Consider the following 21715-nt stretch of genomic DNA (forward strand, 5'->3'; position numbering starts at 1 on the left):
TTTTAGTCTCATATCTCAAATATGAGTACGCAGGAGCAACTAGCACATGGTAAAGGCCACAAACTTCTTTCTGCTCCTCCATTTAACTGTGCTAATAACCAAAGGTATTAATGACTAAGGGTTCAGTTACATCTCAGTAGCAGAAATAGCTGCACCTACAAAACCTAACAGAAGACAAGTTATAGAGTAAGAAGACAGTTTTGATTAGATTATATATACTCTAGTGTCATGCAGATGGAAGTCATAATACATTTTTATAGTATACCATACACAATTAAGTATCAGCAAGTGGCACACTTAGGATTTCAGGATGAAAACCCCATTACTGTCTTTCAAAAGTTAAAAAAACCCCAATGACTAAGATTTCAAAACCAAATAATAAGTGTTAAATAAAGGTCACCAGCATCTAAAGGACATACCAAATGAATTGGGACATCACATTTAAGGAAAGGTGTCACACCGCTGCCTGCAGCCACCAGACTCTCCTGGAACTCAGAGCACAGCCATTTGGACCCATCAGCTCCCATTGAACCAATGCTTGAGAACTGTCCAACGAGAGGCCAGGATTCCTGTGCTGGTATCGACAAAGCATGCTCCTTCAAAAGCTAGTGAGGGGAATTGAAACACAGACTTCAACAGGCAAAGAATACCTTTATTGGTTTGATATCACTTCTGATATAATAAATCCTCTATAATTCACTTCTGATAATGAAGGAGATTAACATTCATACTACACATTTAACTTTGCAATAAAAAAAATTATCAGGCTTTCCAAATAACCCACTTCAAGAAAAGATTAAACATCACAAGTTTTATCCAAAAGCACCAAAGCCAACCATTAAATAACAGGTGAAAAGAATATTAGAAACTCTTTCTAGAAACATGAAACATTAGCTTCAGAAGTCACAACAACTTAACTAAATATTTTTTATATTTGGTGGTTGTTGGCCATAAAATTCCTCTCATATTGTAGCCCCAGCTACAATAGAAGCCTACAATAAGAAGAGAAAAAAGAACAACTGAAGACAAAATTGAAATAATCCTTTTAGTAGAGTTCTTTAGCTGAGAATGGAATTTAAAGTCACATTAAAACCAGATGGATATAGGCACATATTAAATTGTATGTAGTGGCTACCTTGACCCCTCTAGAGAGAACACATAACTAAATGGCTTTAGCCATGAGTGTAGTATCATCAGGTCTGTCTGCACTGGTACTTAAAATATCAACCTTTTTAAATCACAGAAACATTTGCCACAAGACCACCTTTACAGGTTTTATCTGTTTTATTTTGTTCTCATTTTGTGTTTAACTAGGCAAAAAACATGGAAGACAACACATGTATTAGAAAGGACAAGCTCTTAACAAGCAATGGGAAGTCTAAAAGAGTAACTTAGTGTCAAAAGCCATGTGATACATGAACATTTTGTATGTCACAGAAGTTTGCCATGGACAGGATTAGAGTTCCATGTAAAAGTCATGACAGTATTCGAAATAATGCCACTTTAGCAGGAGGTGCAGGTTGAAAACTCTCCAATTATCAGAGGCCTTTAACAGATGACGTGAAATACATAATCTAATTTTAAAACACAAAAACAACCAAAAAACACAACGATAAAGAAAATCAAACCACAACAAACAAGAAGGGTTCCTACAAGAGATATGCAATCTTGTATGAAGATTTACCATTATGGATTATCTAAATAATCACAGAATTATTTAGGTTGGTACAGACCTCTAAGACAGTAGAGTCCAACCATTAACACAACACTGTCAAGTCCATCACTAAACCATATCCCTGAGTGCCACATCGACATGTCTGTTAAATACCTCCAAGGGGTGACACCACCACTTCCCTGGGCAGCCTGTTCCAATGCCAGCCCTTTTGGTGAAGAAATTTTTCCAAATATCCAATCTAAACCTCACCTGGTGCAACTTGAGGCTATTTCCTCTTTTTCTATTGCTTGTTATTTGGGATAAGATATGACCCCCACCTTGCTACAACCTCCTTCCAAGTAGTTGTGGAGAGCAGTAAGGTCTTCCCTGAGCTTCCTTTTCTCAAGGCTAAATGCCCCCAGCTGCTCCTCATTAGAACCGTGCTCCAGACCTTTCACCAGCTCCATTGCCCTTCTCTGGACATGCTCCAGCATCTCAATGACCCCTCTTGTAATGAGGGGCCCAGAACTGAACACAGGATTTGAGGTGTGACTTCAGTGCCAAGCACAGAGGGACTGTCACTACCCTGGTTGCACTGACCACACTGCTTCTGGTAGAGGCCAGGGTGCCATTGGCCTTCTTGGCCACCTGGGCACACTTCTGGCTCATGTTCAGCTGGCTGTTGACCAGCAACCCCAGGTCCTTTTCCACCAGGCAGCTTTCCAGCCTCTGCTCCAAGCCTGTAGCACTGCATGGGGTTGTTGTGACTCAAGTGCAGGACCTTGGCCTTGTTGAACTTCTAGACAATCAAAACTCTAACATACAGGGCTACCTGTGATGACCCAATGGCCTCTCCTTCCTTGCCTACCCTTTCTGAAGGGTTTATAGCCATCCATTGCAGCACTCCAACTGTGTGAGCCATCCCACCATGCTTCTGTGATGGCAACTATGTCACAGTTTTCCTGCTGCACAATGGCTTCCTTTCCCTTCTGTTTGTTGCCCATGCTGTGTGCATTGGTGCAGATGCCACCTTTTTGGAGAGAGAAGCTCTAATTCCTACATGACCATTCTCAGGCACTTTCATGATTTCTGACACACTAATAAGTCTTGTGTCTTTGCTGCTAAACGAATGTCCATCCCCTACCTCCACTGAGACAGCAGACTGAAGGACCTTGTTAGCACAGTGTCCCTCAAACACTGGTGTGCTGCTCCAGGCTTATTTTTAGTGAGCCTGGTTTTATTCTTTCACCCATTCAAATCTAGTTTAAAGCTCTTTCAGTGAGCCCTGCTAAGTCCTGAGCATAGGTCCTTTTTACCTTTTGAGACAAGTATATCCACCCTGTCTGTTGCCAACAGGCTTGATGTCACGTATACTGACATTACCAAAAAACCCCCAAAACACCCCAAATCCAGCAAAAAAACAAAATAGGGGACAGAGTGGATGTAAAAAAAAAGTCCATGTTTCTAATTATTTAGTTGATATAAAAATGCAATAGAAAAAAAAAAATCAAGATCCTAGTAATGTATTGGAACATAACTAAAATCTTGACTGAACTGATGACATTCGCTATGTATAAACTGGTTTTTTATTTGATTGGTTTATTGCCAGCTCATTAGAGAAAAAGAAACTGCAATAAACCTTAACGTTCAAGTAATAAAACATGCCTACTCCCTATGTGCAGACAAGTCTCTATGTCAACAAATCTTTCCTCAGTTAGTGCTTTTGAAAAAGGCTACATTTGGATCTCAGTCACAGAAGACTGGATTTTGACAGTGTCACTTTTGCTAGAAACACTAACAGCTGACAGGAATTCGTTTGAGTTACACTGACTCCTCCGGTATCTGTAAGCACATGACAAGACCACAAGCTGACCAGAAAATAACTCCCAGGAACACAATGTGCAAAGTCTACATTGTCATAAGTTGCAAGCTTATGTATGTTATTGCTAACTTAAACTGTAACAATGTATTAAAAGACTGAAGATGACAGCTGGAAAGGAACTCAAGCGTGCTCTCCAAAATTCTATTTACATTTTAAAGGATATTAACAAAAAAGGTTACAGTTTTGGTACCTTTCTGAGCCTAAGATGACCCCATTTCTCTTTATCACTGCCTTGATACCGTCCAGGAGTAGAACCAAGAAGATACACTCTACAGAAAGAAACAAAAAATCCTGAAGTTATTTGTAGATCTGGAGTGTTTTGGTTTGGTGAAGTAGCAAGGTATTAAAGTAAAACCTATCAGCAAGATTGAACATAAAAGTGCAACCAGAAATATTTAATCTTTCTCACAGAATTTACAATACAAAGAAAAGTATATTTTCAGCTGTATAATTATTATTAGCATCCTGTGTGGCTGTCATGCACCACCAGGATGTTAACAGCATAGACAACAACTACACCTACTTCTTTGTATAAAAATGCAGAAGACAGACAATGTTAGCAATAAACACAAACAGCTCATTTGACACATAACTGGGCACATAATTTTGAGAAAAGCCAGTCTACTGCTACATCCAAATCAGCAGATTCAGCTATGAGTTGTCATTTGGGCACCCAATAGTTCAGATGCTAAGTACAGCTCTTTCAACCATCTTCCTAATAATGGTTTAGTAACCTGTTTGACTTTACCCTGAAAACAGGGAAGAGATCTGCCCAAAGTCACAACAAACATAGGCTTTAAGAAGTTGTTCCCTACTGCATCTCATGCCTAGCTTTATCCATGAATGAATGTCCCCTACATATTTCATAGGGCAAGGAGTCGATCCTTACTCTAACAAGTGACTCCTTCCTAGAGTGTGCATAAACTCACATCAGCTAGGGCTCAGCTCATCTGGCCAAGCTCATGGAGATGATCCATTTAATCAGAGCAGCAGCTCAGGCTGTTAGCTCTCCTGATTATAAAGTACATACTTTTTTCTTCACCCCCCTTCAATCTTGTATGACTCCATGTAAAGAAAAAAGCAATTTTTCATGTATGAACTAGACAAGGTTTCAGTCTCTATTTTCACTGCAGTTTATGACCATTTTCAGCTTTACTTTTCAACAATTTTTATCTGCTTATAAAACTGCAATTAAGTCATCAAGACACACTTTCTGAACTAAGGACCCATATTTCAGTGGAACTGCAAGATATATCTATTAGAAGTAAATCTGAGCAACCTGAATTATTTTATGTAGTATCAGCAATGTGATATTAGAGAAGACTATTTCAAGACCAAGTAGACACAACATTGCACACCAGACCCAACTCATGCCTGTTACAGGCAAAATTCTCTATATATGTATGTGGATTGAACTTCGCCTTACAATTCAGAAGCCTCTTCTTACTCTCCCCATTACAGTAACCTTTACATATATGATTGTTTTTACATGATGAACCAAATACCACACAGTGTTTTCCACTGGTAATTTCATTGGAGTAAATATTTAAGCCAGACTGTCTTAAATGAAACCAAATCCTTATTACTTTACAGTTACCTTCTGTAAAGTTACTGCTGGTGGACCTTTCTTTCTTTCTTCCTTTAAAATTCATGCTTATAAAACTAGAAGTTGGTCAACTTGACATAATCTATACAAGACATATTTAAAAAACTGTGTGAAGTTAGAGTCATATTTGAACACTGAAGTCTGAAACAAGGTAAGCTTACAAAACAAACTCAAGGTCTAATAGATCCTAACAGAGATATTCAATTTTTAGGAAAAAAAACCCCACACATGCAAGTTACTAAGAACACAATATATACCTTGTCTCTGATAAGTCATGTTCTTGAATCAGATCTATCCATTCCTTGAGTATAGGAGAATTGTAAGCCATCAAGTAACTTATAAGGTCAGATTTAAAATTAGTTTCAGATTCACCAGAAGAACCTGTTTCTCCCTTAGGCAGCCTTGGATATAAAGGGCTTAGCCATATTCTAAAAAAAAAAAAAAAACAAACAAACCAAAACCAAAAACAAACAAACAACAACAACAAACATAAACAAGGACACCACACATTAACATATGGTTTTAGTAAGTGATTAAAGTACATCTGAAGGTCCTAAACAAATACTAGAGAGATTTACTGTGATATTCACTATAGATGACTTGCCTTTACAGCTACAGAATCACCATCTGATACTCAAAACCAGAAAACTAATACTTTCAAGAGTCCTTTAATCAACATTTTCTGTAGGAATAGAACACTGCAATGCATTGTGCTAAACTCTTGATTCGTGCAATTATAAAGAAAATCACCAATTAAAGCATGTGAAAGTTTTGCATAGTTTGAAGAGCAGCCCACAATGATAAGCTGGCTTCCCAGAACTTCCATCAGAATAAAATAAGATGGGCACTACACAGAGAAAACATTTAGCATTTCTTTCCAGTCACACACTATTGGAGCCATGGAAACCAAAGGTTCTGCATTATCAACTTTACAATGTGTTGACATTATCCTTTGAAATTCAGAAATCGATAAAACAGAGAAGGCAGTGAACCACCATATATAGGTGATACTGCACAACACTGCAGTATGCAAAAGCTAAAAAGAAAAATATTTTTCATATTTGTCAAGTAGGGGAACTTGTTAAGTATCCCAAGCAGGTATTTTCATGCTTTCTTAGATTTCTAAGAAGCTAACTGCCACAAGATACTAAAGATGCCTCTAAGATTTAAAGGCAAAAAAAAAAATCAGTGGCTATTTTTGCCACTTAAAACCTCCATCAGAGCTTGTCTCAGACAAGCAAAAAGCCTCAAAAACCCTGCCATATTTAATGGTAGCAAAATGGATGCCAAAGTGATGGTAACTTCTGAAAAGTCATTTTCAATTAGTTTGAAGAAATTTTATACCCTGATTTACTGAAGTGATCTAACTAAAATAATGCTCCCACAAAACCAGTCAAAAAAACAAGAGGCTGAGGAGCTTTATATTACTATATTTACTTATATTTATTTATTAGTCCTATTTGTAGTGCTCTAAACAAAACTATGTCCCAGGTTGGTCAGTAAGTTTAAAAACTTCTGCAAAGAAAATAAAACAGGAAGAAAATTCCTTCCAAGGAAAGAATATTGGGTAGATACTAGGTTATCTACTGTATTATGGAATCAGTAGTGCCTAACATTTATAAGGTTACATTCTGCAGAACATCTGCACATTCATAGAATTCTTGAAGTATTAAGATAATTTTTAAATAGCTGCTTCAATATAAAGAGTATTTTACAGCTAAGAAGTTTTTTTCAGGAAAAAACAGTATGGCATAATAAAATTTTATATCAGTCAGACCAGGTTTAAGCTAACAGCCAACTGGGTATGTAATTTTGTTTACAACAGGAAGCAAGTAGAGTTCAGGTTCAGACAGCTACCAGCATTCTAGGTTCAATTTTTTATTTTTTTCTTTAGAACAGCTCTATCTTAGGAGTGTAAGACTTTAGCACTAGATCATCTGACCTAGTATCCCATCTTCAGCTGTAGCAAATATCTACAGAAAGTCGTAAACATACACCTGCTAGAGCTTGTTGCTTACCCCTGAGTTTTCTGGTGCCAATCTTCAGCAATTAGATTGGATGTATGAATCACAACTCGAAGACCTTCTTCATATAACAACAACATCATTTTCCTTTAAAAAAAGATACAGAACTCTTCATCTATTTTAAGTACACAGAATAGGAGATAAATTAACAACTCACTAAAAAGCTTCAAGGTAATGTTTTTTGAAAAATTTGTTCTGCACCATGCAAGCACTTAGACTTCAATCCATGCACAGGCCAAGCTCACATGGCAATCATTAGAATGTCCTCATATATTTTATTCTAGAATACAGCTTAACATTTCATTCAACACCCACAGCAAAATCAATACTTGCAGAACACTTCCTATATTTGCAAAGTTCTTCAGACAAACTTATCCCTTTGCAGATAGTTAGAAAGAGAATTTAGGAACACTAAAAGACCTTTACTTACAGCTGAATTAACTGAAACCTAGTTCCTTGCTCTTAAACTGAGAACTTTTATTTTAAAAGAAGGTGCGTAGGTAGCTAATCACTGGAATGTCAAAAAAAGCTATTTATCTACCATAACTCTAAACTCAAGCTACTGCATAAAGAAGTTTTAAAACTAGTAACTGAGTTTAAAATAAACATCTGTATTTCTTGGTAACATAAGTGCTCAAATTTTCATATACAAGTTTTCAATAGTTATGTAGACACCATATCCATATGGTCCCAAGGGATGAAATGGTTTCCACAGAAACCCATGCTCAAGAATAGAAGCCATAAGGAAAAACATTCTTATTCTCATTGCTGCCCCATGACAAGATGCAAATTGTATCAGGTTTGAACTTAGGCAAGTATTTATTCAGTAAATTCTGCTTTTAATGTTACCTGCACACACTTTCCTATGCTAACGGCAGCCTGCACAATATGCAAGACCCTGTAACCATAAAATAGTTCCCCACATCTGTCTTATGCCTTGATCTAAGCACAGTTGGAGTTGACAGTAAAATAAGTATTTTACAGCAAAATAAAGTGCAAGATTAAGGTATATAAAAGTGATAACTGACTGAAACACCACTAATCTCAAAAAAAGTCACTGAAACGTAATATAAGTTTAACATCATACAACCAGAATTACATGAATTTAACTCTTTATATTTGATGGGGTGAAATCTGTTAAGTGCCTCCCTTAAAAAAGTTGTTTTATTACCCACCAGGATTCAATTTACTACTCTGTTAATCACTTGCTTTCCACCTGCAGCAGAACATACATTCAGAAACACACTACCCAGAATAACCCTTTAAAATACAGGGTTAAAGAACTGCAGCATTTAGTATCCTTATCACTTATTTATGCCAAAGTGTAATTGAAGAAAAAAAATCTAAAGTTGAACACACAAAGAATGAGAGTTGCTGTTTATACTGCTTAAGTGAAATTTTTAAAGCTTTAGCTTATTTATCTATTTGAAAGACAACTTCAATTCATTCTATGTCCCCCACCAAACCTGAGTGAAACAAGACTCCTTTTTAGAAAGCTCATTTCTTCCCTTTATCTGCATGTTTTTCTCCAAACAGGCAATGAGTTTGTCAGTATGCTTTCTGTCAGAAACACTGGCATTTCAGATCGATGTTTTAATGTAATGTCATGTTTCATAAAACAAGTTATGCAAAAGGTTAACTGATTAAAAAATACTGCAGTATTTTTTACTGAAAACCAAACTGAAACCAAAATATCTTTGCTGAGATGTAAGACTGAAAGCTACAGATAAGAACAGATTTAATCTATAAAATTCCCTTTGTGACACTTCTACAATATTAAATTCAAGTTTCTTCTTTGAGAAGACCCTCCAAATTCACTAATTTCCAGATCCTTCACCTATCAACACAAATCAGTGCTGTGCCTGCCCTGCCAAGAGGTAAAACTGACTGATCAAGTCTGCATTACAATTTTGGCATTAAGGTGCAAGGTAAGAGCCAGGACCTGCAGTTCACCTGTCTTAGACCTGTTAGACTTCAACTGTTTAACTTGCACATCTCATATCTACCCAACAGCTGAACTGTTTCCTTAAACTAGAAGAATCCTGCCATCTCTAAACATGAAGTGGTTATGGAAATTTTTCTTTAAGACTCAACAATTTCTATGAAACCCAGCTTTGTGGCAGACCTTTCTGCTTCATAGTGTTACTTACGTGTGGTGAGTTCCAAATGCAATATCCAGTTTAGCCTACAAAATTAAAAAGTTGATCATTAAGAATTCCTATTATGCACTGCTTTCTAATTTTATTTCATTTCACTGCTCTCTAGTGGACAGATCACAAAACACATTATTTCCCCCCTCAGTAGTTCTAAATGCAGTCTCCACTTTATACAAGCTAGACTTTAAATGGCAATCAACTTTTGCTGGAACTGCTCCAGCAAAATTTCTGCATCTCTTACCGGCAGCATTTTCAGAAACAGCCAGCAGAAAAGGACCCAAGGTTCCTGCTAGACATCAAGATGAACAGGAGAAAGAGAGCAGCTCTTCTGTAAACATTTTTGTGGGCAATAGCCTACCATAAGGACATACGTAAGTCCAGGATCATTGTTACCATGCTCCTACAGTCCTGGTAAGTACACTCCTTAAAAATTAACAAAAAACTCTTGACCACATAAGGTGCGTCTCTCTTCATTCATAACAAGATTTTGAGTGCAGCAGATGGCTTAACCTCAACCAAAGGATGATACAGATGTTAATTACCTGACAAAAGCTAATGTTCTCATAAGGTCGTGCTTGTGCAAGCAGTTCAGCTTTGGATTCTCTCTTTTCACCATGAACTATCAGCAATGGCTTCTTCCTTAAACACAAGGAGATTACCATTGAAACATCAAGTGAATTAGCAATTGGCATAAACCATTTCTTCACGTAGCTCTGACTTCTGGCCCCTACATTGGATAAGCCAGCAGAAAGATGGCACTGAAATTTATATACCTCCTTAACAAACTCAAAATAGCAGTAACTACAACTGAACCTCTAAGAAAAAGACACTAAAAAATTTTAATGGAAAAAAAAAGGGAAACAGGAAGCATGGAATAAAGCAGATGCCAAAACAGAAACTATTAATACAAGATCTTGAAAGGAATTCTTATCCCTATAGCTGGAAATGGACAAATTATATTTCTCAAAAGCACTGATATACACAGTGGGGATCTAAGACAATTTAGAAACTGTCCTCTTAGAGAGAAGATGGGAAGAATGATAGGGAAAAGGAGAGGGCTAGGTCTATTCTGGCAGTAGTTTGGTGTTCACTCCCTAGAACTCAACTTCTGATCCTGCCAGTTGGATCCAATCCATAGGGAGGGAGTGTTGCCTACCTGGGGCTCAGTTAAGACACATCACCAGGAAACTTCCCAGCCTGGTATGGCCCACTGATTATCACCCACTACTGGTTTTCCAGCTGCATACTGATGACAATTTTCTGACATAGGTAATTGAGGATCCCAGAAGGAATAGGGTGCTGCTCGACCCACTGTGGTCCCTTCCAAACTTACCCGTTCTGTGAGCTCTGGTTCTACTGCATTTCCAGTAAAATGAAGAAAAAAAGTATAGAAAAATGCACATTATACACTCACTTCATCTGCAGGACGCTGCAATTACCAGAAAGGAATTTCAAGCAAACAAGAACTGCTTTCATGACAATATCCATCAACTCACTATGTCATAACCACACCATCATCCTGATACTTTTCATGTCATTTTCTTCTGCCCTTCCTACAGTCTCTCCTTTCTCTTGCACAATCTGGCTCTTGACTCAGTAAACTGTAAGGGCAAAAAGCTTCTAACTCCATCTTTATAGGTCATCTACTGCACTGTCACTGTGGCCCACAATGGAACCTCCCAAATGTTAACTAATAAAAAAATCAAAAACCAGCTCTACTGAACTCTGACCATTTCACAGTCTCGAAAAGAAAGCCAAGAAATCAATGGAGAACTACAACTGTGGAATGAGAGTAGAAAGAAAACCAAGAGTCTATGCATATACAATTGGTAACAATAATTTGCAACTGCAAAGAAGTGCTCATCATTCACTTATAACAGGAACCTGTATGAACCGAATGATCTGGGATCTGCATCATTTCATCTTCATAAAATAAACATACCTGAATTCCTGTGGATACTGTCTTACAAGCCATCCCACATCTATACAGTAGTTAAACTTGCACATAAGAAAAAGAAAACAGACTCATTAAAAAGAAAAAGCAGTTTGTTAAAACAGTGAACTACAGTAAAAAAACCTCTTACGTAAAGTCATCACACAATACTGTTTGCATCATATACAGCATGTTCTAAAACCAAGTGTATTTTTTACTTTCACATGCTTCTTTTATTTCTCTTGACAATTTAAGAATGAACTTAAGTTTATCAAAAGCATGTGTTAGTGGTCATAATATTTAACATGCAGGAAAAAAGCAATCTGTGCACATAATGTGAAAGCTTTGGTTCAAGGATCATCTCTTTGCCATGTGCTTATGCCATGAAAGATAGCAAAAGCTTCTAGACAATAACAAAAAAATCATTTCTAGATTGCAAGGCAGTTTTTTTCTTCCTCAAAAACAGGAAAGAGAAAGTAGTTTTATAATTGCCTAAATTCTAAAGTAGAATATGGGATGATTTTTATGTTTCAAGAAACTGTTGAACAGTCAAAAACATTTAGAATTCCCTCTGTACTTTAACAAAGTTCCCTCTAATGTCAGCTGCATGACGCACGGATTATCAAGTTTAAGATTAATTAAGTGAAACAAGCAAGTCAAATCAGTTTGGCAACCAGGAAACTCACCTGGGCAGAAGATATGAGAGTCCCAAAAAGAGGAGACAAAATATCTATTAAAAAATATTAAAGTACAATTAAATTTAAAAAAAAAAAGGTTAAAGTACACATTTTGCATCTTGAACAGCTTGATAAGTACCATAGCACAAGGGCCAGATTGTTCAAAGACTTGGTGTAACAGAGGCATTCACAAGTGAGATTACTTATCTGAGTATTCAAGTCACTGATTCTCCAGTGAATCGCTCAGGGTCATATGCTTATAAAAAACATTAATACTTTTAAAGCAGAAAACAAGTTTTAAAAATTGATTAGGAGAAAGTCCAGGATCATACTGAGAAAGGGACAAACTACTCTCTCCCCTATAGAATGGGCTTAAAGAACTGTGGCAAGGTAGCACCAATAATGGCATAGTTAATGCTTATTTTTCTGTTGCAGACTGATTATAGGATACGTGTATCCATTGCTCATTCATGGTAACACAGGAAACTAATCCAACTGAGGATTCATAACCCCAGCAACTGAAGCACAGCACCAACTTGAAAACATACCCTATGAATACTTTCTAGGATGGGTAAAATATTTCATGCCCTGGCTCTACAGAAATCTGGTTTTGCAGGTTAAACAAAAAATACTGCCTACCACCTCAACTAATCACCTAGCAGAACTCCTAAGAGAGGACTAGCCAAAAGCCCCAATACATTCATAAAGCACATAAAAATATACAGCAGTAAAGCAACTTTGGTCTCTGACACCAGCTTGCATCAATAATCAGTGCTCATAGGGAGCACATGAGATTGAGGAAAAGTTACAACCTAATTTTACAGGTCTTTGGTGATTTCTTCTCCTTCAAAGAATTACAATTTTTTTTCTGCCCCATTTTATTGTTCTGTGCATAACTCTCTTATTAATGCTTGCTTCTGATTCTGTCTTGTAATAGATGAGATCTCATTTCTGAATAGGGGGATCCTTACAGGTGTACAAGGCTCTTCCCCCCTAAATCAAACTATAACTACAGAGCAATCCTGAAGCATCAGTATTGTAACACCAAACACCTTGCTCCATCTTGACTTATGTTCACTGCCAACTGAATTCAAATGGTCCCATAAATCCCAGACATGGATGTTCAGAAGTACTGCATCAAGTAATAGCAAATTACTAGATCCAAATCCCTCAGCAGCACGAAGGCAAGTGCAAACAACTACTCAAGGAGTTAGGCATCCTAGAGAAGCATCCCTATAACTGCCACGAAGACAAGTGGTTTTCCCCATATTAACTCATAGGAAAAGCAGCAATAAAGCACATTTGAATTACCTTGGCTAAATACACATTAGATTTGTGCAGCATAACTCAGAAGTTACAACCACATGTAAGCAAATAATGCTTTGTTATACTTCTAGAAGAGAAAAGTCCAGATAAGAGAACCAATTCCTATAAATCTGCATATTTAGAATACGAAACTTCAGCTACATCAAGAAATACACGCATTTAAAAATACCCACAAACTAAAATTAAGCATGCTCTTGCTTTCTCCCAAAAGCCCACTTCCGTACAAGCCACTTGTTCACCTTTTATGTGCAGGGCTCCAGAATTATAACCCCGTTCAATTCCACTGACTTTAGTGAGAAAAAACCTGAAGGGATTCCCTCCATTTAACAAATCCCAGGTATCCTGAGCTTCACTGGGTGTTTCATTATATTCCTCGGCTTTCAAATTCTCTGAGAGTTTGTCATCTTTGCAAAGATTCAGAGGCTGCTCTTTGGGCGCATCATATTTTTCTTCTTTCACTGTTTCTTTGGGGGCATGCTTTTGCTGATCTTCAGGCTCTTCATCACTACTAGAAAGACACCAGCCTAAGCCTTCTTGGCTAGTTCTCTGTTTTGCTGCTGGAGGTATTTCTGTAGAAAGACTTTCATCAGTGAGCTTCAGGGGAGAAGCTTTTCTCTTGTGAGCAGCTTTCCTAGCTTCAGAGCATGGATATTGCGGCTCACTTGTTCTACCACGTGCAGCATCCGACAGTGTAGATGTAGATGGTTTTTCACTATCGGAATCTTCCTCTGCACTTTCATCACTGCTGGATACTGTCCATTTACCATGTGCGCCTTCCTGAAGCATGTTTCTGTGGATTAGAAAACAAAACACTAAACAAAAATAGTGCATTTTTGCTAAGCTCAAGTCCGTTTCCCTTCCTGGCTCCCATTTGTTTATTATTAAGGAAGCGTGCTTCTGTATTTAGCAGAAACTCCGCGCAACTTCTGACTCGGGAAAATTTCATAGTGTACAAGGCTTACTTGTTTCTGTTCCCAGGAAACAAAGAAGCACGTGCAATGGGACGCAGCTAACGTGAAGAGTCTGCACACGGAAGGCGGGCTAGCATAGGGCAACCTATGGGAAAGCACTCCATAAGTCAGAGCAGTGATCTGCACGATGCAGGCATTTCTCATACTAAACCTAAGGCTGAGCCATCCCGCCCGCTCTGCTGGGAGGACACGGGGCCGGGCCGGGGCCGCCCTTTCCGGCTGCATCCGCGGGAAAACATTTCGGGAGCGGAGCCCGGGACAGCGGCCTCCCTCCGCCACCCCCGTGCCCCGGGCGGCACCACCCGGCCCCAGCCACCCCCGTGCCCCGGGCGGCACCACCCGGCCCCAGCCACCCCCGTGCCCCGGGCCGCGCGGCCGCGGCTCCCGCCGCCGCTCCCCGGGCACGGCAGCGCCCGCCGCCGCCGGCTGAGGGGACGCGCGGGACACGGCGCCAAAGGGCCCCGCCGGCCCTCCCGGCTCACCGCCCGCCCTGCCCGCCGCGCTCCGCCGGCACCGCCACTCACCGCCCGCCCGGCGCCCCTGCAGCGCCCGCAGCCCGCGATGGGGAGCGAGAGCAGGCCCCGGCCCGCCTTCCCCCGCGCAGCCCCGCCCCGCCGCTGGGCCGGTGGCGCACGGGAGCTGGGGGCGGTCGGGCTCCGCAAAGAGGCTACAGCGGCCGAACGAGCATGTCTCAGTGACCTGAATTAATCTAATGAGACTTTATTTGGCTTAAATATTAGCTCAGGGCAGGTGCGTTATTTGCATAATGGTTCATTCAGCGCGGTGTTAATCAGTGTGTCTGAAGTGCCCCGCTAATGAGACAACTGCGTGAGGAGTTCGGGAGGGAGCGGGAGGGAGCAGGTGTGACATTAATAGAGGAGCGCGGCCTGCATCAAAGCGCGCTCTGGCTGCCGGAGCGAGCTGTGGGAGCGTTTGGTTCGCGTTACTCTAATTTATTGTAAGCTTGTGACTGCAGTTAACAAATTATGTAAGTGCCAGCAGTAAAATCGGCAAGCTACACTGAAAAAAGTGTTCAATGAAATTTCAACTGCTCTGTGTAATTTTCTCGGTGCTTTTCTGAAGAGTTGTATGTAATGCTTCTTCCTGAAACCCTCCGAGGATGTACTCTTCACTACTGTAAGATTAAATTCTGTATTATGAACCCTTGCTGAAGGTCTTCTGTGGGAAAATCTCTTAGGAGAGTTGCATGGTTTTGTATGTAATGGGCATAGTCTCTAAATATAGACTCTGGAAACGGTATTTGTTTTCTAGAAGTACTTAAGAAAGTTGAATGGCTTCTGACTCTGCTGGCACTCCACTCTCTCTTCATAGTTCCTGTCTACATAGTGCTGAGAATTAAAGCTGCCTGGAATTTTTTAAGAAAAAGTTTAAGAGCTTGCAGAGACAAATTTAATGTAATTTCTTTTCTAGGAGTCTGTACTATGCATTCTAAGTTTGCAAAAAGCCTTTTCATTATAAGTATGTAAAACATAGAAGTAGGATAAACTTTATTTTAACTTTAAAATTGAATGGACTTGGTCCATTTTCAGCTACTGGAACAGAGTAGATAAATAGAGTTCTGACAGAGATGTGACTAATCTTCAATAGTTTATTTATAGCATAATTTATTCAGCAGGTGCGTATTTTATTTTTCCTATTACAGTTACGCAAAGTAAAAAAATATTAGTTTGCCTTTATTGTTTTTAAAGCAAATCACTTTCTTTTTTTAGCTTTTTAAAGGACGTGAGGAAGACAGCAAAGGCTATTTAAGCAGAGAAGATATTAAAGTTGCTCTAGTAATGTTTTTTTGTTAGAAACCCTCAAAGGTGTATACTTTTCCATCTATGTTCTGAAGATCCAGATGTCTCACAGAATACCTACAGATTCTAAAGTAATTTTCTTATCTGCAGATATTTATTTCAGAAGAAAATAATCAAACCCCTGCTTCTCCTGCTGCAGAGGGTGATGAGGAGAAGGATGTACTCTATTTCATATGTGTACAAGACATGAAATAAATGACTCACTGAGCTTGTTATTGATTGACTTTTGGTTTTTAATAGTGGTACACTCAATTTCTTTACTCAGTAGTTTCAGTAGATGTGAAACTGACACGTTCTAATAATAATTATGTATTCTCAATAATATATCTGGTTTAAGTTTCAAGTAATAGTTGGGCATTTTTTGCCTTGACTTCTCAAATGTAAACCTACGGCTCTACAAAAATGTTGACAAGAGAAAGGTTAATTGAGAGAAATAGTGTGTTTGCAATCAGGAAAATACTGGATAAATTATATGGCTTGATGTAGTTTTGGAAGTTATGTTTCTACTTAAGTGAATTGAAAAAGAGTGCAAAGAACACACAAGATTTCAGAATAAATACATTATGATTGTGAGTTTATCTTTCTGATGGCATGTCAATACAAACTATATTATATAGATAAAGTATGTATAAAGTAGAAATGGTCATTCATCTTTCTTTTCCAGCTTGAGAATCTTCTTCATCAAGGACCACTTGGGACTAATTAATTTTTTTTTTTTTACTTAAATACATATTTTACAAAAATTGTCTTAACAAGGTCATAAACAAAATTACATCTATGATAATTTAAAGTAAAACCCACAGAAATGTTTTAATGGACTTTAATGAACTCGATACATTTCAGCTGTGGGTAAACATTTTCTCAATGAATTATGGCCAGATCTAAAAATGATAAAGACTTCTAACATGAGTCTTAACTGCTGAATTATGGATCTGAAAATACTCAGCTTCCCATTATCTCTCTTCTCCTACTTATTTTTACCTTCATCTAAAAATTAACTGTTCTGTCAAATTCCCTGGATGTTTCTTCTAGCAGGAGTGCTCAAAACATGCTTAAGGCATTTAAACAGGATCAGGTTCTGTGCATAAGTCACTTATGGCACCTCTTTGGAAAGAGAATAGAAGTAGAGGACTCCTGGGAGAAAAGGATTTGCAGGTTTAGTTATTTCTTCCTGAAAAAGTGCCAAGTCACACCTGCTGTGTCTCTAGGCGCTGCCGTGACCACCTGGCTGTTAGACCATTTTGTCTATGCAGCTGCACAAAAATTAATTAAACGTTTGTCCTAGGACTGATTCTGTCATCTCATGATTTTGCTGGCTCCTTATGTGGGCCCAATTCCAGCAACTGTTGCTCTTTACCCAATGACTGCTCATTGTGAAGATCCCTAAAAGATCCCCGGAGAGGCAGATACTTTTTTTGGTGGCTATGGTTTATGGCACAGCCACAGGTTTTGCTTTTACTGGAGATTAGGCCCTGTATGTATTCCTTTCAACATTTGTGTGGTTTTTAATCTAGTTCTGAGAAACACAACCCTCTATGCAGCAGGGAGGAACCAAATGCAGATTTTGCAATCCTGAAAGTTGATTGTTAGGATCCAGTTCTTGAGCGTGTTATTGTGCATATTACTACGTTGTCAAAATTATTAAAATCCTGCATTATATTAACAGCCCTTGTATTTTTTTTGGAAGCTACTAAGAACAGCCCTGGAAAGAAGGGTCCTTTCAATTGCTTTTGCAAGAAATAGGGAATAGTGTGCACACATTACTTCTTAAGGTGGAACTCTTTCCTCAGCTATACTCCATACTAACATAAATTTTTCAGTAGAAATGGCAGTAACTTAGCATCAACTGCAATAAAGCCACTGAACTGTTAGTAAATTGTTGCTACATATTTTTTTTTGGTCATATTTGTTTTTATTCCGTAAACTAAAAGTAATACTAACTTTACCCACTAGATGTCATGAACGAACTCTTTACTGGAAAACGTGGGCCCTAAGAATTTGAATCACATTCCTACTCCACTTCATTTTTCAAAATAACTTTGTTAAAACAATTCTGTATGATTTATAAAATATTATTTTAGTGTGGTTATTCATAGAGATTTTGAACTTTACTGAACATTACTGTTTAAAATTAAGGCTTCTGAAGCAAATAACTGGAAAAGAATGAAAACAGAGATTAACCTGATTGTTGGACTGATACTGTATGTATATTTGATGTATTTGTTAGCATATAATTACCATTTCTGGAACTATCAACGTTATGGGAATCAAGTCTGTGGAACTTTTTTTTCCCTCTGACAGTTTGGTTCAGTGATCCTCTTTTCCCCCAAATTATTTGAAATTATACTCTCATGTTTCAGCAGCCATTCAGCTAACTAACTGCACATTCAGGTGTTAAGTGTTTCAAATGAAACAGGGACTGCAGGAACAGTCATCATGAAAATATGTCATTTCCCCGGCTGAAGTTTCATTTCCCATACTGTTACATTTAGATCTAACTAAAAGCATTCTTTACCCTGTGCCTAGGAGGTCAGGCCCCTGGTGTCCAGTGTTTTTCTTGACCCAACTCTGTACCTTCCCATGAGGTGCAGAGGTACAATAGGAGGTACATGAGTAGGTCGGCACCTGCTGATGAGGAAAGTGCCAACAGAAGTGCACCTTGACATACAGAGTACAGAGGGCACTCTGAACTCAAGGCTGCCTGCAACTTCCAGCTGCTCTCCTGGCACATCTTACCAAAGCTTTCTAAACAGGGCTCCCTAGTCTGTTTATACACCTGACACCGTCATGGGAAAAGTGTTGCGGGCCAAGTGGAACGTGTAGCCTTAGGTTAACTGGTCACGGCGTGTTTGGCTTGTGCATTCTCCAGGGTGGAGTACGCTTAGGTTGCACTAGAAGCTGCTCACATGTGGCCTCCTCTCATGCGAGTTGTCCCAGTTCTGCAACTATGTGCACTCCTGTGTTCCGATAATGGAAGTGCAAGAGTTTAGACTCATGAGCACTCAGTCATGTCAAAAAAACTACGTAAATATAGCTCAAAGTGGACCTCTGTGCTTTCTTGGCTATGCACTCCCTTTCTGTCCCTTACATTGTTTATAGATGTTTTGCAGGGATCTCTCGGTCACCACCTAATTCAGTTCTGAAAAGTCATTTTTTAAAAAATTTGTTCTCATCATGTAATTTAGCTTATTGCATTTCTACTATTAATCTTGGTAACACAGTAATATTAGTATTAATGAATCTTGGAAATGCGCTAATCAACATGTAAGTGTCACTCCAAGTATGCTTATGAGGTAAAGTTGTGAGGTAAGAACCTATTGAAAGATCGCAAAGGAAATACAGAGGACGTAGGACGAAATTTGTTTCAGAATAGCTGTAGAAGCATAAATGATGCACATATGTTTTTTTAATTTCTTTCTCATTTTTTATTCTCTTTTTGTTGAAGTTTTTATTTTAGACAGATTTACCAAATTAATTTTGATCCAACATGGCTTCAGTAAAAAGCTGGCCTCCAATCTGAATACTGAAACAGAAATTTCTTTCATTGTTTAAAGGAAATAACAAATTTGGGGGCTAATGCTCCAAAAGTTAGATTTGAATATTACAGTTCCTTTGTGTATAGGGAACTCCAATCTGTCTAAAGTTAAGTGTGTTTGTTTAAGCATACTGAATTTAAGATTTGGGTATTGATTTGGACTCTATTAGGACTACATATATACTTAATTTACTGAATTAAATGGGGATGGTTTTATTTTAATTAGAATAAAGTATTTTATTACTTAAATGCCATAGATACTACTGTTGTGTAATGTCTATGAATCATGAAGCTGGTGTGTAGGGTCTGGAGAATAAGTCCTATGAGGAGTGGCTGAGGGGCCTGGGGTGTTTAGCCTGGAGGAAAGGAGGCTCAGGGGAAACCTTATTGCTCTCAACAACTACCTGGAAGGAGTTTGTAATGAGGTGGGGGTCGGTCTCTTCTCCCAAATAACAAATGATAAGCCAAGAGGAAATGGCCTCAAGTTGTGCCAGGGGATTTTCAGATTGGATATTTGGAAAAATTTCTTCACCGAAAGGGCTGTCAAGCATTGGAACAGGCTGCCCATGGAAGTGGTGGAGTCAGCATCCCTGGAGGCACTTAACAGACCTGTAGATGTGGCACATAGGAACATGGTTTAGTGGTGCACATGGCAGTGCTGGGTTAATGGTTGGACTAAACGATCTTAAGGATCGTTTCCAACTTAAATGATACTGTGATTCTATAAGTGAGCTGACCATGGCTATGAAATAGATTTCATTTAGGTTGGTAGTATCTTTAGTGCTTCTGTGTTACATTTAGCTTGAACTTATTCTTGCCACTCAAAGTGGCATTTCTTAAAAGCAAGATTATATTGATTAATGAGAGAGAAAAGTAGTTAGTAATTTTTAGTGTTCAACTTGATAGGTGATGAAAGTTTCTATCAGTTTTTTTATACTGATCCACTATTACCTTGAAAAAATACTGCAGTCTTACACCACAGTTCAATAAATATATCTTTCTGAAACAAGCTTCCCATTTATATAATTCTGCTTGGTTTTTGTTGTCCTTGCCCCTGAACTTTTGTATGTGGGGTCACGTGGCAAGTCTTACTGGAGAAATGATTCATATAAAAAGTGAAGTGGCAAAAAACTGTTTTTGTTTTTATCAATAAGTTTCCTCTTCCCTTTTGCCACATGGCTCTACAAGTATTTGTATCAATATATTGGAAAGGCATTGTGGAGGCTGGTTCTGTTTATTCTAGCAAATAGATGCCAAAACCCGTGCTCATTAAACCACACCCTTACTTGTAAATCTTTTAATTTAGGCAACAAATACAAAATAAAGATTTTACTCAGGGTTTTTTTTTTCAACAGAAATACCACGTGAAAGCGATATTTGGTGTGAACCAAAAATAGTGAACTACGATATAAAGATAGATTAATACCTAATTGGCTTTAACAGTTTTTAAGATGACATTTTGTTTGTTGACATAACTTTACATCCTGTTCTAGCTGCACATGAATTGCCAACTCTCAAGATCAATGAATAGGCGGGACTCTATTATAGGAGTCATTCTATAGAAGGAAAATTGTATACTATAATTTTCTGTGCTCTTATGTTGCTCTGAAAGAGGAGAAATAAAAGGATAGAAAGCTTATAGTGCTTTTTATCATTTCACTTCTGTCGTTATCCAATTGAATGGAAAGCTGTTCATGCAGATAAGTTCAGTGTGTTTGGGCAACCTCTGTTATTACAGAAATGGTGCATGTACAGAACCCAGCAGTTGAAAGCAGCAAGACTGTGTAATCCTGGAAACTGAGACCGTAATGGTTCTTAATATATGATTTTCCAAGAAGAAATAAGCAAAGAAGCACTGGAAATCTGTACACTTGGAGTTTAAGATTTGAATTGAGACAGCAGGTGGAGCTGAAGGAGTTGTGCTTTTGAACCACTGCAGAAAGAATAGGACATGAATGAATCAAAAGAAAGAGAAGTGCAGAGCTTTTGTTATGTTATTAGATAAAGGAAAAATTCCTGCAGGATGCAGTCATGTTGCCTTCTCAGGAAAACAAATTTGTTTAACATGATCATAAGGCATATATTAAAAAGTTACAAGAAAAGAGTATTCATCTGTGTTTAAATATTGAGC

At 38.4% G+C, this 21715-nt stretch overlaps 2 protein-coding genes across 4 annotated transcripts in view; one reads left to right on the top strand and one right to left on the bottom strand.

The window, feature by feature from the left end:
* The window catches only part of TDP1 (tyrosyl-DNA phosphodiesterase 1), a 42933-nt gene extending 28097 nt beyond the window's left edge, over positions 1-14836 (bottom strand). The window contains exons 1-11 of one of the 3 annotated variants that reach the window (XM_027738774.2): positions 14754-14796; positions 14221-14314; positions 13498-14048; positions 11942-11985; positions 11265-11320; positions 9865-9961; positions 9317-9351; positions 7161-7253; positions 5400-5570; positions 3727-3805; positions 420-605 (exon numbers count right to left, since the gene is read on the bottom strand). In XM_027738774.2, coding sequence (XP_027594575.2) covers positions 420-605; positions 3727-3805; positions 5400-5570; positions 7161-7253; positions 9317-9351; positions 9865-9961; positions 11265-11320; positions 11942-11985; positions 13498-14044 — 1308 coding nt within the window. In that variant the 5' untranslated portion in view covers positions 14045-14048; positions 14221-14314; positions 14754-14796. Of the gene's footprint in view, positions 1-419; positions 606-3726; positions 3806-5399; positions 5571-7160; positions 7254-9316; positions 9352-9864; positions 9962-11264; positions 11321-11941; positions 11986-13497; positions 14049-14220; positions 14315-14753 lie in introns of all 3 variants that reach the window. The other 2 variants (XM_039382805.1, XM_027738766.2) reach the window with 2 other exon arrangements.
* Positions 14791-21715, top strand: part of EFCAB11 (EF-hand calcium binding domain 11) — a 58819-nt gene continuing 51894 nt past the window's right edge. The window contains 2 exon segments of the mRNA XM_027738504.1: positions 14791-14913; positions 15960-16025. Of these exon segments, the coding sequence (XP_027594305.1) occupies positions 14791-14913; positions 15960-16025 (189 nt within the window).

Source organism: Pipra filicauda, unplaced genomic scaffold, assembly GCF_003945595.2.
Source record: "Pipra filicauda isolate LSUMZ 115617 unplaced genomic scaffold, ASM394559v2 scaffold283_size971201_pilon, whole genome shotgun sequence".
Classification (NCBI taxonomy): domain Eukaryota; kingdom Metazoa; phylum Chordata; class Aves; order Passeriformes; family Pipridae; genus Pipra; species Pipra filicauda.